This window comes from Macaca fascicularis, chromosome 2, assembly GCF_037993035.2.
Source record: "Macaca fascicularis isolate 582-1 chromosome 2, T2T-MFA8v1.1".
NCBI classification, from domain to species: domain Eukaryota; kingdom Metazoa; phylum Chordata; class Mammalia; order Primates; family Cercopithecidae; genus Macaca; species Macaca fascicularis.
In genome coordinates, this window is record NC_088376.1 from 44,613,199 (window position 1) to 44,630,656 (window position 17,458).

Consider the following 17,458-nt stretch of genomic DNA (forward strand, 5'->3'; position numbering starts at 1 on the left):
ATTCAGAGGGATAATGGGAGACAGAGGTTTGGTATTATATTTATTTTGAAGCATCTATTGTACCAAATACAATGCTAGAGACATACTGGAAAGGTGATTTTTAAAAGACCTCTGAACATGTTTTCTTGGGAGCTAATGCCTCCTTACGTCACAACCATCATGACCGTGCTCCCCAGTTTTTTTTCTTTAAGTGCTCACTTCTGAGATCTAGCTTAAGAAAGCCACATAGGAGAGGCATTCTGGTCACATGAGGCATGAAGTCATGATCACACTTTGGCCTGACCAAAATGATTACCACGGGCATTGACCAAATTTAATTCCTACTAACTTTTGACCCCTGCAGAAATTTGAAATCTATTCTTAAATTATTTACCACTACCAAGGGCATTCAAAAGTATTCATTACAGTCTGTAATTACTTTTAACATTCCTTCATCCAAAAGTCATGCCTTTATTCATTCATTCACTCACTCACTTGTTTATTCCACTTATATGTATCAAGTGTTTCCCACACACCAGGACTGTTCTAAATATGAGGGATAGCAGGGCGCAGTGGCTCATGCATGTAATCCCAGCACTTTGGGAGGTCAAGGTGGGCAGATCACTTGAGGTCAGGAGTTTGAGACCAGCCTGGCTAACATGGTGAAAACCCGTATCTACTAAAAATACAAAAATTAGCTGGGTATGGTGGCACACGCCTGTAATCCCAGCTACTTGGGAGGCTGAGGTAGGAGAATCGCTTGAACCCAGAAGGCGGAGGTGTAGTGAGTCAAGATCACACCATTGCACTCCAGCCTGGGAGACAGACCGAGACTCCATCTAAAAACAAACAAACAAACAAACAAACAAAAAAAAACTGAAAGAAGGAAGAGCAGAAAATGGACATGATTCCTGCCTTCATGGAACTTATAGTCTAGTGGGGGAGATAGAACTTAATAAACATTCAGATTGGGCATAGTGGCTTATGCCTGTAATCCCAGCACTTTGGGAGGCCAAGGCGGACAGATCACTTGAGGTCAAGAGTTCAAGACCAGCCTGGCCAACCTGGTGAAACCCTGTCTCTACTAAAAATACAAAAAATTGCCGGGCGCGGTGGCTCAAGCCTGTAATCCCAGCACTTTGGGAGGCCGAGACGGGCGGATCACGAGGTCAGGAGATGAGACCATCCTGGCTAACACGGTGAAACCCCGTCTCTACTAAAAATTACAAAAAACTAGCCGGGCGAGGTGGCGGGTGCCTGTAGTCCCAGCTACTCGGGAGGCTGAGGCAGGAGAATGGCGTGAACCCGGGAGGCGGAGCTTGCAGTGAGCCGAGATCTGGCCACTGCACTCCAGCCTGGACGACAGAGCAAGACTCCGTCTCAAAAAAAAAAACAAAAACAAAAACAAAAAATTAGCCAAGCATTGTAGCACAGAACTGTAGTCTACTTGGGAGGCTGAGGCAGGAGAATCGCTTGGACCCAAGAGACAGAGGTTGCAGTGAGTGGAGATCATGCCACTGCACTCCAGCCTGGGCAACAGAGCAAGATTTTGTCTCAGAAAAAAAAAAAAAAAAAGAACTTAATCATTCAAATAAATATTAAATATCACTTATGATAAACACTGGGAAGACATGGTACATGGGGCTCTCCAAGGAGGATTTGACTTAATATGTGAAAATCAAAAGGTAAACCATATGGGAAATTCAACTTACATGATACTAGAAGGAAAAGAATTCACTCAGCAAAGAGGTTCCGGTGGTGTCTCAGATTGGGCTCCCTGGAAACAGACTTTGAGACAGATTTACATGTGGAAGATATTGGGGAGCAGTGATACTGTGAAATATGTATTTGGTCTTCATCCCATTTTCTGGCATCCAATTCCTAAAGTCCTTGGAATCTTCGAAGCGAAACGCATCTTTTTGTATATTAATGAGTTGACTGATGGCTGGCAGCCCGTAGGAAGCTGCAGGATGGAGACTGGTCACCAGAAAAGCCAAGGCAGGATTAGAGGGTTAGGACTTTCAGCCTATCCCCCAATGGCCAGTGATTTTATCAATCATGCCTATGTAATTAAGCCTCCATAAAAACCCAAAAGGGCAGGGTTCAGAGAGCTTCCTGATAGCCAAACACGTGGAGGCTTCCAGGAAGATGAACAAGAATGCATCCACGTGCTGGGAGTGTGGCTCACCCCAGCTCCATGGGGACAGAAGCTTCTGAACTTGGGACCCTTCCAGACTTGGTCCTGTATGACTCTTCATTTGGCTGCTTATTTGTGTCCTTTAAAATATCCCTTGTAATAAACCAGAAAACATGAGTGTTTCCCCGTTCTCTGAGCTGCTGTGGCAAATTAATTGAACCCAAAGAGAGGTTTGTGGGAACCTCAATTTATAACTGGTGGGTCAGAAGTTTTGGAGGCCTGGACTTGCCACTGGCATTCAAAGTCTGGGGGCAGCCTTGGGGACTGAGCCCTCACCCTGTGTGACCTGGCACTATCTCCAGGAGATAGTGTCATAATGGATTTGAATTAGGGGACATCCAGCTGGCATCTGCTGCAGAATGGATTGCTGACTGGTCTGTGTTTTCAGAGTATTGTGGGAGAAACTGAGTTTGTTTCTTCTACTCAGGAGTGCTCTCCTGAGACGCAGCCATGAGGAAGGCAGGACTGGGCAGAGAGAGCCTCACCTCTAATGCGGCAGGCCGGGGGACTAAGACCTCAGTCATCCTTCAGGGAACTCTGGAGTTGGGATGACTCTTCTGAGTTGTCCCAAATTGAGGTGGGGTCCAGGCTTGTGTATCCCTAAGGATGCAGTCAGTGACCGTGAGCAGCTGCTGGAAAGGGGCAGAAGCCTGGGATGCTGTCCCGGCTGCAGAGGGCAGTTCCCAGGGAGGGGTGCAGCTGTGAGCCATCATCAAGCAGTAGCCCCAGCCAGGTATGGCTACATAAATTTGGGGGCTCACTGTGAAATAAAAATATAGGGCCTCTTCTTCAAATATCAGGAAGAAGTCTCCTTCCATGCTCTATTTTTCAACCAGCCATGGGGTTTGGATTTGGATACTCAAGGAGTGAGTGGAGACACTCACAGGCACCCAGGGCTCCATCCCATGCCTGGACCTGAGAAAGCATGTGCCTGACCCCAGCCCTCCCTGCTCCTGAGTCCAGGCCCCTACCAGGCAGAAAGTGGCAGTAGTCACTGGGTGAGGGTGGGGCTAGAAGTGGGAAGTGGGGAAGTAAACAGCCATGAACCCATCCCTGGGAGGCAAGCAGGTGGCAGGAGGGGGACTGTGTGAGCTGAGCCTCCAAGTACGGCTCCATCAGCTTATTGGACTTCACTTAAAAGACACAAATTCAAAGATGAATGATTACAAACAGCATTAAACCCCAGTACAAGTATACCTCTGAGCACAGGACCCTGTCCAAGGGTACTGGAAACTGGCCTGACCCCAGCAGCTGGAGGGTGGGGGCCAAGAACCTGAAGAGGGGATTGGAGCCAAGTACCACCGTAGCCCCCACAGGTGGGGAAGAGCATTTAAGGCCATGGGAATAGTCTGGGCAAGTACCCGTTGCTTTAGGGGAAATGAAAAGGAAGCCAAGAAATGAAAAGCACATTGTCAGAGGAAATGTGGTTCAAATGAAGATGGAGAGGGGACAGGGGCCAGACGGAACCAGGCATTACGGGCCATGTAAAGGACTTTGGGTGATGGTCTCTAAGCACTGGAAAAGCTGTGGCAGGGTTTCATGAAGGGGACATGTCTCAAATTTTGTTTTGAAAAGATTACCGCGGTGAAGTGAAAAACAGATTCGAGGAGATTCAGGTAGTTTGTGGTCTTTGTCATCCAATAAGAGGTGATGAGGCTCAGACCACAGAGGGAGTAGTAGAGACAGAACGCAGCGGATGAATTGGGGCGATAAAATATTTCAGAGTGAATAGGCCTCAGTGATGGTTTGGATACGGGGTTAAGGGAGATGGGGTGTCAAGAATGATTTGTTAGATAATGCTATGTCACAAGCACAGACTTAGACCCTGAGTACTAAACAGGGAACCAGGCAAACAAAGACCCTGAATACTAAACAGGGAACGAGGCAAACAAATGCCTGCCTTCATGAAGTTCCAGGAGAGGAAAGGGACGGACGAGGACATGGGCAGTGATAATACAGTATGATCAGGGTTGTCCAAGCTGGGTACATAGGAAGGGTACCCAACCCAACATGAGGACCTGGAGTCACAGGGTCAGGAAGGGCTTCCAAGAGGAAGGGACAACCAAGTTAAGACTTAAAAGGCATGAAGCTAGACAGGTAAAGAGGAAGGAGCATGGGATAGGTAAAGGGATCAGCAGAGCTCAATAGTCTTCAACGGGGGTGATTTTGCCAGACTTCCTGGGGATATTTGGCAATGTCTGGAGACAGTTTTGTTTGTCATGACTGGGGAAGTCCTACCAGCATCTAGTGGGTAGAGGCCAGGGATACTGCCAAACATATTACAATGAATAGCAGAGCCCCAACACAAACCATATTCAGCCCACAACCTCCACAGTGCCACAGTTGAAAACCCCTGGCATAAAGTCCTCTTAGCACGAGGCCTGGGGCTCAGTCACAGAACAGAGTGGCTTTGCAGCTGGCTGGAGTGTGGAGTCATGAGGTGGGAGGGGCAACAAATGATACAACTAGAGAGTTTAGCAGACACCAGGCCCTAGGGGCTGGAGGAGTTGGACAAGGGGAGTTTGAACCTGTTGGCAAGGGTGCTGGGGAAGCAATGAAAGGTTTTCAGCAGGCAAGTGACAAAATCAACCTTGGGGCCAGGGGTGGTGGCTCATGCCTGTAATCCCAGCATTTTGGGAGGCCAAGGCACAAGGATCACTTGAGCCCAGCAGATGGAGACCAGCCTGGGCAACACAGCGAGACTCTGCTCTATATTAAAAAAAAAAAAAAAAATAGCCTTGGAATTACAATCAAAGAGAAGGAGTTAGAATGAGCATAGAAAGGCTGGGAGGGAAGCAGAGTACTCAGGGAACTGTGGGCTTGCACATTGTCTAATGGAGTCACAGGAGTAAGGAGAGGCTGGGCCAGGGGGTCTGCAGGATGCGGCAGGAGGGGGCTGTCATCTGAGATGATACAATTCAGGGACCTAATGGTTGCTGCATCATCTAATCTAATATAGACACATGTTAGAAGCTCAGAGCATTTATTTAGATCATGCGCAGCTGATGAAATATGGTCCTGCGGGTCAAGGAGATAGGAGCTTGAGCGTTTGAATCCTGGTTCTGCCATTTACTCTGGCTGCTGTGTACAGATGTGCAGGCTGACCCCCTGCATGGGAGAGTGGGGGCTGACGTCACACTGGAGGCTGGTTTGCTCCATGCACCAAGACATTTGGAGTGCCTTCTAATTGGCACAAACGTGCGGCATGGGCTGGCCACAGCCCTGCACATGACCTTAGGCAAGTCAGACTGCTTCTCTGAGCCTGCTGAATACTGCCTGCCTTTAGCATTGATGAGAAGATTAAGAAACAAGGTAGATGAATGCCTAGCCGAGGGTCAGCCACTTGGTAGGCACTCAAGAAATGATTGTACAAGAAGCGCCAGACCTTCAGTCACAATCCCCACTGTTGCAACGGTTTCTGCCTCACCTGACAGGCACTGCAGTTGCTCAGGTGACCTCTGCAGCTGTGCTTTGTCCTCTGTAAGGGACAGGGAGCCTGCAGGACCCCAAGGCTGCAGCAGTGGGCAGTGGGGGAGCAGCTTGCATCTGGGTTGAGTCAAGCAGACACTCACAGTTGTCTCGCTTCCTCACAGCTGTGTGAGGTTTCATTTGTGGTTTTCTTCTGAGCATCTCAGAGGCACCGTGGAAAGTATGCCTCAGCCTGCTACCAGAGAGATTCACAGCACAAGAAACCACCGAAGAACATGCTCAAGTGAAAAATGGGAACTATTGATCTCTGACCATGTGCCATACCCTGCCTTTCGGTCTGGTGGAGTCTTGTGTAGCTGTCCTGCCTGAGACAACCAGAACCCAGGCATGGTAACAACACCCGCTAATATCTACTGTGGTAGCAGGCCTGCTGTGCGCCAGGTTTTGGGACGACACCCAATCTGTTTTACCGTTTTAATCTTCATCTCAGTCCCATAAGGCAAGAACTGTTGAGGCTCAGAGGGGTTGAGTAAGTGGCTGTGGGTGACCAGCTTATAACTGGTAGAACTGGGATCTGAACCACAGCAAACCAACATTTCACCCCAGACTCTATCCCTGCAAAAAGCGTTATAGCGAGGACCCCTCTTTTGGGTTCGCTGTGTGGGCTCTCTGAAATGGGTGTCCTTCCAGGGGTGTCAGGAAGAGCAGGAAGCCGCCTCTGATGGGATGCGCCCTCCCCGCCCAGGAAGTGGCGGCAGAAAGCGAGCCCAGCGAAGCCAGGGGCAGGAGCGGCCTCCGCGCGACACTGCTGCGCTCTTGATTCTGCGGCCTGGGGCCGAGCACGCGGGGCGGGCGGAGCCTCGAGCTAAGTCCCCTGGGGTCCCAGGGCCGCATTCCTCTGAGGTCTGCAAAGGCCACTGCTTAAAGGCGCAGAGGAGCAGCTGGGAACGAGAACAAAGCGGCCAGGCCCCCCTCGGAGGAAGGAAGGAGCGAGCCCCAGGAAACAGCTGATAGCGCTAAGCTCAGCTTGTTTTTTTCCTCTGCTCAACAGTTCTCCTGCCACGGCAAACAAAAGATGTACATTCTGATTCCCTCTTCTGTTTGGATTGTGCTGTCGACTGGATCTGGTTTGTGATGAGCTGGGGGAAGAGGCATCCGCGGGCGGTTTCTGGCTCGGCGTGGCAGTGTGCTTGGCCGCGCCGGATCGCGGAGCTTCCTCTCCCGCTCCTTTTTCCCCGCCTGCGTCGCTAATCCAGCCTGGCCCGGCCTGGCCCGGCCACCCCAAGGGCCGACACGGCCATTTCTTTTGATAGTGGAATTGAAGGTTGCCAAGTTTTCAGATTTAATGGGAGCTAGAGGGTTGCGGTTGTCCTTGACCTTGAAGGACCTGCGCGCACACATACTTTTTCACGGACTTGTAAAACTGTTAAGATGTGAATTGTGCCCTCTCAGCTCCACCAGAAGCCCCTCCCTGTTCTCTGCACTGCGAAGGTCACAGTCTGGTTCCTGGTTGTCCAGAGCCACACTGGGACTCTGTCCAGGGCCACTGGGCCCTGCCAGTTCGGTTGAGAGTAACAGCTACAGGGTCAATGGAAGAAGCCAGCACTCAACAGCAAGAACAATGTAGCCGGTATCTGGACAGGTCCTGACGGGCTTGGGATCTTAATCCCACCTTAAGGTGTCTACCTTCCCCAATGTCTGGACACCTGTAGGTGACAGGTGGCCCTGATGGGACTAAGCAATCAGCTTGAGATTACTGTACTAGAAGGACTTCCCGCTGCCCCTTAGGGGGTGGGGGAGGGGCACTGGCACTGCCAGGCATCCTAAACCCCGTGAGGTCTGATGCTCGATGTCGCCCAATGCTGGGTATACTTGGTTTTGCCTGACCAGGTGTTGACCGTGTGGGTCTGGAAAGGTCACCATAAAACCCAAAGTAAAATAAGGTAAAACCCAGAAAGGGATACAACGCACGCACACACACACCCCTCCACTAAGAGGTGCTGACACTTGGGCAATCCCTACAGCCCTGGGCATGGCGGTTCTGGTCACATGCACTGAATGAGACGGTTCTGATGCCGCTGAGACGGAGGCACACGGCCCTGTGTAACTGCAGGAGTTAAACTGAGCTGTAAGAGGTCAGCGTGGTTGGACCTGCTCCACGCTGCTTGGCGCGTTCTCTCCTCCCACCCTACTCTGAGGAGGCAGTTCACATGCAGAAGACAAATGGCATAAAGGGCAGGCAATTAATTTTTTCAGCTGGAGGCTGCGATGGAATGTGGGTGCTTAAAGTCTGGCGTGCGCCTCTAATTCCATTCTCCTCAGTGAAATACCTCTGCTCTTCAAGGAGGTGGTGCCCTTCAAAGTTCCATGGCTGACATTTTCTGTCTTTAGGACCAAGAGGTGAATTTAGTCCTGAAAATTATTTGGAATGAATCTAAGGCCTTCCTGCATGCTGTCTCTTGCTCTTTCCACTACACCAGGGAGTCTACAGTGCTGTAAAGATGGCAGGCCAATTCTTTACTTATTTCCTTGGGGAGGTGGCTGCAGAGCATGGCTCAGGGTCTGGTTCCATCTCCCAGAACCCTCTGCTGTGTGGAGCAACCAAGCCAGCCTGAGACAGGCAAAGAATTCACTGGGATAAGGGGAAGGGAAACATCTTTAGCAAGAATGCTAAAGATCAAGGACTTAGTACTAGGCAGATAGGGAGAGGGAAGAAGGGCACTCTACAAGGGAGAAAAGAAATCCTGAAGGGAACTTGGAGGGATAAGAAAAAGTTACTTCACCTGCTTCCATAGAGGTGGAATAATGTAGTAGTTAAAAGTGCAGTCCAGGGCAGGTGTGATGGGTCACACCTGTAATCGCAGCCCCATGGGAGGCCGAGGCGGGTGGATCACTGGAGGTCGTGAATTCGAGACCAGCCTAGCTAACATGGTGAAACCTTGTCTCTACTAAAAATACAAAATTAGCTGGGCGTGGTGGCGGGTGCCTGTAATCCCAGCTACTTGGGAGGCTGAGGCAGGAGAATCACTTGAACCTGGGAGTCGGAGGTTGCAGTGAGCCGAGATTGTGCCACTGCACTCTAGCCTGGGTGACAGAGTGAGGCTCAGTCTCAAAAAAAAAAAAAAAAAAAAGGTGCACCCCGTGTGTGATTCTCGGGTTGGTGATCTTAGGCCAGATTTAACCTCTCTATGGCTCAGTTTCCTAATCTGCAAAATGACCGCAATCTCATAGGGTTATTATGGAGATCAAATGAGGAATTCACATAAAGCACTACAGAAAATATTTAGCATGGAATAAGCACTCAATAATGTTTTCCATTATTATTTCCAATTTTTCTCTCAGCATGTGTTTCACAATCCTTTGTTCATGGCAAGGTGTGTTGTCCACTTTCACCCTACACCTTCTACTGAGCAACTTAGGTTTATCCAGTATCCTCATTAGTACATTTAATCCTTAATGTCACTCACCTTTGAAATGTGCTTATTGGATGGGTGCCACACAGAGCAAGCTCACAATAAATGTTGCTGAGTAGAACTTACTGACTGCCACGGACTTAACTTCGTTTGGATGTTGTTTATAGTCTTTCTTTATGCCTCTGCACCCCAGCAGAGTCATAAAGAACCGGAGAGAAGCAGGACCTGAGAACATGAGGCCCAAAGGAGAGCTGTGGGAAGTGAAATACTATATTCAGGGAGACCGTCAGCTCCTTCCCATCTCAGTTCCCTGAATGAAAGCAGGCAGGCTGATACTTCTCAGGTGGGGAATGGAGATATCCCGCCTGATCCCTCTCATCAGTTGATAAGCTGGATACCACAAAGTTTATAGTCAGCTTTTTGGTGCTTCACTCTTAAATATGAATGAATAGACAAAGATCAATTGTCTTTTGTAAAAAAAAAAAAAAAAAAAAAAAAAAAAAAGCACTCTTCAAAATGAAAAACAGAACCAAAACAATCAGAGGAAAAGAACTTGTAGAAAACAGGAACGATGCAGGGACTAGAAGAGATCATTTTTTAAAGCTTATAATTATTATCTTTTGAGATTAAAGAGAAGATAAGGCCTCCATGAAACAAGAACAAATGCTATAAATTGAGGAACATTCACAGAACAACAAGGACATTTGGAAATAAAAAATATGTAAATATATTTGCAGAAAAACATGGACAAATCTTAAAGATGTGTTAAACACATTAAGTTGGACACGAAATAATACGTACTATACAATTCCATTTATACAACATTCAAGGACGGACAAAACTAATCTATAGTAACAGAAATCAGAAAGTGTTTGCCTGAGAAGTGGGGAGGACTGACTGGCAAGGGGCACAAGGGAACTTTCTGGACAGACAGAAATGTTTTATATCTTGTTTGGGTGGTATTTATGAGGGTGTATTTAATTATGAAAATTCATTGAGCTGAATATCTAAGAACTGTACACATTATTGTATGTTAATTACATATCAATAACATCATATGGGCAAAAATGAAAAGTTCAGTAGAAGAATTAAGCCTCTATATCTAGCCATCAGTTTACAAGAAATGCACAGAAGAGAGGAACATGTTAAATGGCACCACAGGAATGCAGTCAGCAAAATCTGACTGTGGGAAACTACAGTTTGGCCCCTTTTTTTCAACAAAAACTTGCGAGGTGGGGAAGAAAGACAGAGGAGGAGCCTATAAAAGAGATTTAAGAGACAATCATTGTATGAACCACAATACATTGTATGAACCACATTTGATCCAAATTTAAACAAAAGTTTAATGATTGTTTAAATGATTGTATGATTTAAGTTTAAATTTTACTTTTAAAAGTTTATAGGACAGTTGGTATACAAATATGTCCAGATCATATTAAATAATTATTCTTATTTTTTAAATGAGATAATGTTATTGTAGGGCTTTGTTTTGGTGTGTTTTCTAAGTGACCTTATCTTTTAGAGATTCATAGTGAAATATAAATGATGCATGACTAGAACAGTCAGGAGAAGTGGGAAGGGACATAGGTGAGACAATATTGGCCATGTGCGGGTAACTGTTGAAGCCAGGTGAAGACTACTTTGGGTTTATTATTCTACCTCTGATTTGTATATATTTGAAGTTTCCCATAATAAAATACTTTTTTAAAAATAGAAGAATTGGAGAAAAAAATAGAGGAAGTCTCCCCCCATGCCCCTCAAAAAGAAATGAGATAGAAGTGGACATTAGGAGCAAAAGGTAAGAAACATAAAGGATAATAAGTTCAATATTTCTGAAAAAAAGAGAAGAGACAAAATGGAAGGGAGAAAATGATCAAAGAAATACTATGCGAGGCTGGATGTGGTGGCTCATGCCTGTAATCCCAGCACTTTGAGAGGCCAAGGCAGGAGGACCCCAGAACCAGCCTGGGAAGCAGAGAGAGACTCCATCTGTACCAAAAAAAAAAAAAAAAAAAAAAATTAACTAGGCATGGTGGCATGCACCTGTGGTTCCAGCTACTCAGGAGGCTGAAGTGGGAAGATTGCTTGAGCCTGGGAGGTGAAGGCTGCAGTGAGCCACGATTGAACCACTGCACTTCCAACTTGGGTGACAGACTGAAACTCTCTTTCTCTCGCTCTGACACACACACACACACACACACACACACACACACCACACACAAATAGTATGACATAATTTCCCAGCACAGACAGCCACTGGTTTCTGGATTGAGTGGCCAGCTGATAGCCATGATAGCCAGCACCATGGATGAAAAAAGCCCCACATCAAAGTATGTCCTTGAGAAATTTCGTCAGATTGGTGTACTGGACCACAAACCTCACGCACCTTTCTACATTCCCTCTACTGCCTCCTTTTCTGTCCCTCTTGGACAGCTCTCTGTCAGCAGCACATCTAGGCTGGGTTGCCCCTCCACTTTCAGAACTGGATGAAATATCATCCTGTAGGGTATGGAGCCTTATTTCCTGGGCAGCTGCTAATCAACTGGATGACATGTCAGGCAATACAGCTCTTCGGATAATCCTTGAGCAATGGAAACGGGAGATGGGAAGGACTGGGCAGCTGCATCTCCCTCGTCTACTCTCTCCTGTGCTTCCTCCTTGTGTCCCTTCCAGAAGAGTCCCTTGTGCCTGATGAACCAGCAGCCAGCTGGGCATCACATCCCCCTTCCCTCACTCTCCTTTTCCCTTCTGCATATTCTATTATAAAAACTTCCAAGCATACAGCAAAGTTGAAAGAATTTCACACAAGCACCTTTGAAATACCCATTACTTAGAGTTTATCATTGACATTTTAACAGCTTTATTGAGATACGATTTAAGTACCATAAAAACCATTCATTTAAAGTGTACTGGCTGGGCGCAGTGGCTCACGCCTGTAATCCCAGCACTTTGGGAGGCCAAGGAGGATGGATCACCTGAGGTCAGGAGTTTAAGACCAGCCTGGCCAACATGGTGAAACCCTGTCTCTACTTAAAAAAAAAAAAAAAAAAAAAAAAAGCCGGGCATGGTGGTGCACACCTGTAGCCCCAGCTATTCAGGAGCTGAGGCAGGAGAATCGCTTGAACCCAGGAGGTGGAGGCTGCAGTGAGCCAAGATTGCACCACTGCACTCCAGATGGCGACAGATGTCTCAAAGGAAAAACAAAAAGTACCGGTTTTTAGTACATTTACAGAGGTGTGCAAACATTACCACAATCGATTTTAAAATATTTTCTTCACCCCCAAAAGAAATCCCATATCCTTTAGCAGTCACTTCCATTACTCTGCACTTCCATCCCCAAGCAACCATTCATCTATTTTCTGTCTCTATGGAATTGCCTATATTAGACACCTCGTATAAATGGAATCATGCAGTATATGTCATTTGTGACTGGCTTCTTCCATTTAGCATGTTTTCAAGGTTCACCCATGTTGAAGCATGTATATCAGTACTTCATTCCTTTCTTCCCCATCCTCCCCTCCCCCAAGACAGAGTCTTGCTCTGTCATTCAGGTTGGAGTGCAATGGCGCCATCTCGGCTCACTGCAACCTTTGCCTACCAGGTTCAAGCGATTCTCCTCTCTCAGCCTCCCAAGCAGCTGGGATTACAGGCGCCCCCGGCTATTTTTTGTATTTTTAGTAGAGACGGGTTTTCACCATGTTGACCAGGCTGGTCTCTAACTCCTGACCTCGTGATCTGCCCGCCTCAGCCTCACAAAGTGCTGGGATTACAGGCGTGAGCCACCACTGCCGGCCAGTACTTCATTCCTTTCTATGGCAAATAATATTCCTTGTATATCATTAGCATTTTACTAGATTTGCTTAATCAAATGTCCATCTATCTATCCATCCTCTCTATCCATCCATTTAATCAATCTTACATCTTTTATTTTCCAGTAAACTCACTTCTCTTTTTTCCAAGCCTTTGCACCTTCAGCTTGCACACCTCTCAAATCTATCTCAGATCACTATCCTCTGTGCAAAGGAGGCTGGGAGAGATGTTGTCTTTCGTCATCTGGCATTTTGTGATAGAGGGAGGCAAGGGAAAGGGAGGCTGGGAATAGATTTGCTACCTAAGAATACAGTTTCTCAATCCCATCTCCCCTCCCTCCATGGCATCCCCCAGATCATGTATTCTAGAAACACCAAATTCCTTAAAGCTCCCTGAATACCTTACACTTTTTCTGACTCCATCTCTTGCACATGTTCATTACCTGGATAGCCTTCTAGGTGTTTCCCTCATATTCAGGCCAACTGTGGCTCTTCAGTGAAGTATTCTCAACACACACACACACACTCACACACACATACATACACACATAACACACACATATACACACACTCACATACACACATATACATACACTCAAATACACACACACATACATACACTCACATATACACACATGCACACACACATACACACATGCTCTCATACACATATGCTTACATACATACATGTACATTCACACATATGCTCACACCTACATACACACATACATACGCACACACACTCACATGCACATACACACAGGCACACATACATACACGTTCACATACACATGCACACATACACACATGCTCTCATATACATATGCTCACGTACACTCACATGCACATACACACACATATGCATACTCACACACTCACATATACACATACACACCACACTCACACACACACTCGCACATACACATACACTCACACACACTCATACACCGACACATGTATACACACATACACACACATATACATACACCCACTCACATACACACACATACTCATACACCCACACTCACACACACACACAAACACACACTCATATACACACACAATCACACACACACAATCACATACGTACACATGCACACACCGACCCCGTGGACCCCTCTGCACGTGCTCCACACTCTATTGAATCAACCTTCTGACTGTCTGTCTCTACCAGTCTCTAAATCCTCAAGGGCGGGGGCCAGGCCTTACAGGTCTCGGTATCCCTGCAACTCATTGCGGGGCATGACTCAACAAATGTTTTCTGCATAATGAATGGAAAACATCTAGTCACCGTCTTCGTGGTTATTTAATTAAAAACATGGCATGCACCAGGTGAGGCCCTGTGATAAACGCCTGGATTTGGAGACAAAGATGAGTAAGACTGTATCCTGGGCCTCAGAGGTGCCTACAGGACTCTTGTCTGGACAAATGCAAAACTGGACAAGATGCCAGGGCAACAGATGTAAACCGGGACTGTCCCAAGCAAACCGGAACATATGGTCACCCAAATTATACACCAGCTTCTCTGAAAACAGCAGTGCCATGCTGACTCATGCACACCCGTTAGACCCTAGTCACTTCCAGAACTTTCTTGTTCAGTCCAATCACTCTTCATTAGTACTTGGATTGTTTATGTTTTTTCGTTGTTGTGAACCATGTGGAAATTATCCATGAAATTTTATATTTCTAAAGCCTTACATTAAAAAATACTTAAGCAACTAGAAATAAAACACCTAATGCACAGCTCAACACTTCCTAATGTTTTCTTCATAGAGACAGGGTCTCACTAAGTTACCCAGGCTGGAGTGCTGTGGTTTGCCTATCGCACCACAGCCTCGAACTCCTTCAATGAAGGATCCTCCCATTTCAGCCTTCTGAGTACCTGGGACTACAGGCATACACCACTGCACCCAACTTTTCCAACCTTTCCTGAAGTACTGAAATGCATAGTTGTAATCAGTGGGTGACAATCATTACATATATAAATTTCTTGGTATTAACAATAGACTCTGGTTTATCATCTTATTGATGGACCTTTGGGTGTTTCCAGCTTGTGACCATTCTGAATTAATGAAGTTATGAACATCTCAATATAGATTCCTTTTTCTTTCTTCTGAGTCTCTTTGAGGTACATACTCCAAAGTTAGATAATCTGGTTGAAAGACAGGAACAGTTTGTTACTTTTTGTTTCCCATTGCTCTCTGTCATATTGCTTTCCGAAAAGTCCGAGTCGGCCAGGCACAGTGGCTCACACCTGTAATCCCAGCACTTTGGGAGGCTGAGGTGGGAGGATCACTTGAGGTCAGGGGTTCAAGACCAGCCTGGCCAATATGGTGAAACCCCATCTCCACGAAAAATACAAAAATTAGCCAGGTGCGGTGGTGGGCACCTATAATCCCAGCTACCTGGGAGGCTGAGGCAGGAGAATGGCTTGAATCTGGGAGGTAGAGGTTGCAGTGAGCTGAGATCAGGACACTGCACTCCAGCCTGGGTGACACAGCGAGACTCCATCTCAAAACAAAAAAAATCTGAAGTAAATATATACCTTAAAATTGCAAGGTGTGTTGCAGATTTCATTAAATATTTGTTGAGTAAATACATGAATTAAAATCAATGCAGCCGTAAAAAGACAAATATTGCATGATTCCACTTATATGAGGTACCTAGAGTAGTCAAATTCATAGAGAGAGAAAGTAAAATGGTGGTTGCCTGGGGTTGAGGGGAGAAGGAATGGCAAGTTGTTTAATGAGTGTAAATTATCAGTTTTACAAGATGAGTAGTTCTGGAGATTGGTTGCACAACAGTGAGAATGTACTTAACACTACTGAACTTACACTGCAAAATGATTTAGATAGTAAATTTTATGTGTAATTTATCATACATACAAGCATATATAAATTTATATGTATTATATATAGAAATAAGTATGTATGTATATATAGTGAATATGTATATATATTTAATCTAATGATCATTTGGCATACATTGTCAGTAGAAGTGTGCCTGTAATACATAGTCATGCATGTAAAATGAAATTTCATGTGTGTGCGGAATTTCCTCAATTAAAATGACAGTGTTAATTATTCAGTGCAGAGACAGGCAGGCAGAGGTGTGTGTGATGTTAATGTTATTACATGGCACATAGAATAAGAAACATCATAGACTAGACAATATATGAACATTTAATATTAGTAATAAAGTGCTCAACCTTAAAAAAATCATATGCATCTAATTTTCTATTATCTGTGAACTTTAAGAAAGGCAAAGCTTAGGGGATCTTACAGACATCCACTTGAACTTTTCATCTTAAAGATGAGGTGATGAGCCTAAGAGAGGTAACAGATTTTCCCACATCAAGAGCAGCTACGGCTTCCCTTTTCTTGATGACCTTAGCCACCAACTCTATCTCATTGGCCAAAATGAATCTCATGGCCTCCCCTGGCTGCACCCAAAGCTGCTGGGAAAGCAGCAAAAGGAATAGGTTAGACACATTGCCACTCCAAACAAATAGGGTTCCCTGAACAAGGGAAGAAAAGGAGAATATGTATTAGGTAGGCAGTCAGCAGTGTCTGCTGCACTCACCTTATTGTCTTTGTTCTGTGTTGTCTTGTTTTTTGTTTGGGATGTTACAGGCTGGAACCAATGGTTACATGGCTCCTGAAATCCTAATGGAAAAGGTAAGTTATTCCTATCCTGTGGACTGGTTTGCCATGGGATGCAGCATTTATGAAATGGTTGCTGGACGAACACCATTCAAAGATTACAAGGAAAAGGTCAGTAAAGAGGATCTAAAGCAAAGAACTCTGCAAGACGAGGTCAAATTCCAGCATGATAACTTCACAGAGGAAGCAAAAGATATTTGCAGGCTCTTCTTGGCTAAGAAACCAGAGCAACGCTTAGGAAGCAGGTAAACTAGCAGGTAACAGAGAGGATTGCTGACACCAGTATTGTCCACAGGGATTGGGAGAATACTTTTGATTTGTGGCAACATCTTGGAATTAAGTATTATGATTTTCCTATTTTTACTTGCATATTATATGGTTAAATATTTCTAATACTTTCAAACACTATGAGCACTTTCTGTGGAACGATCTCCAAGATGTATTTTAAGGTGGAAAAGTGAGGTGCAAAACAGCTTGTGTTAAAAAAAGAAAAAAGAATACATAATTCAAATGGTTATATAGAATATTTGAAAGAATTTATAGGATTGGTTATGTCAGATGAAGGGAAATTGGGGGCTGGGGATGGGGATGCAAATAAGAATTTTCACTGTATCACCTTAGTTTCTTTTGCATCTTGAACCATGTTGAGTAAATAAATGTATTAAAATCACATGCAGTCATAAAACAAAACAAATATTGCATGATTCCACTTACATAAGGTACCTAGAGTAGTCAAATTCATAGAGACAGAAAGTAGAAGTCAGGGCAGGGTGGCTCATGCCTGTAATCCCAGCACTTTGGGAGGCCAAGGCGGGTGGATCACAAGGTCAGGAGTTCAAGACCAGCCTGGCCAAGACAGTGAAACCCCGTCTCTAATAAAACTACAAAAATTAGCCAGGCGTGGTGGCAGGTGCCTATAATCCCAACTACTCGGGAGGCTGAGGCAGGAGAATCGCTTGAACCCAGGCG

The 17,458-nt window shown here is 45.5% G+C and overlaps 1 protein-coding gene across 1 annotated transcript in view; it reads left to right on the forward strand.

Moving 5' to 3' along the window:
• The window catches only part of GRK7 (G protein-coupled receptor kinase 7), a 41,540-nt gene that overhangs the window by 12,819 nt on the left and 11,263 nt on the right, over positions 1 to 17,458 (forward strand). Inside the window, exon 3 of the mRNA XM_005545970.4 lies at positions 16,460 to 16,734. Within this exon, the coding sequence (XP_005546027.1) occupies positions 16,460 to 16,734 (275 nt within the window). The remainder of the gene's footprint in view (positions 1 to 16,459; positions 16,735 to 17,458) is intronic.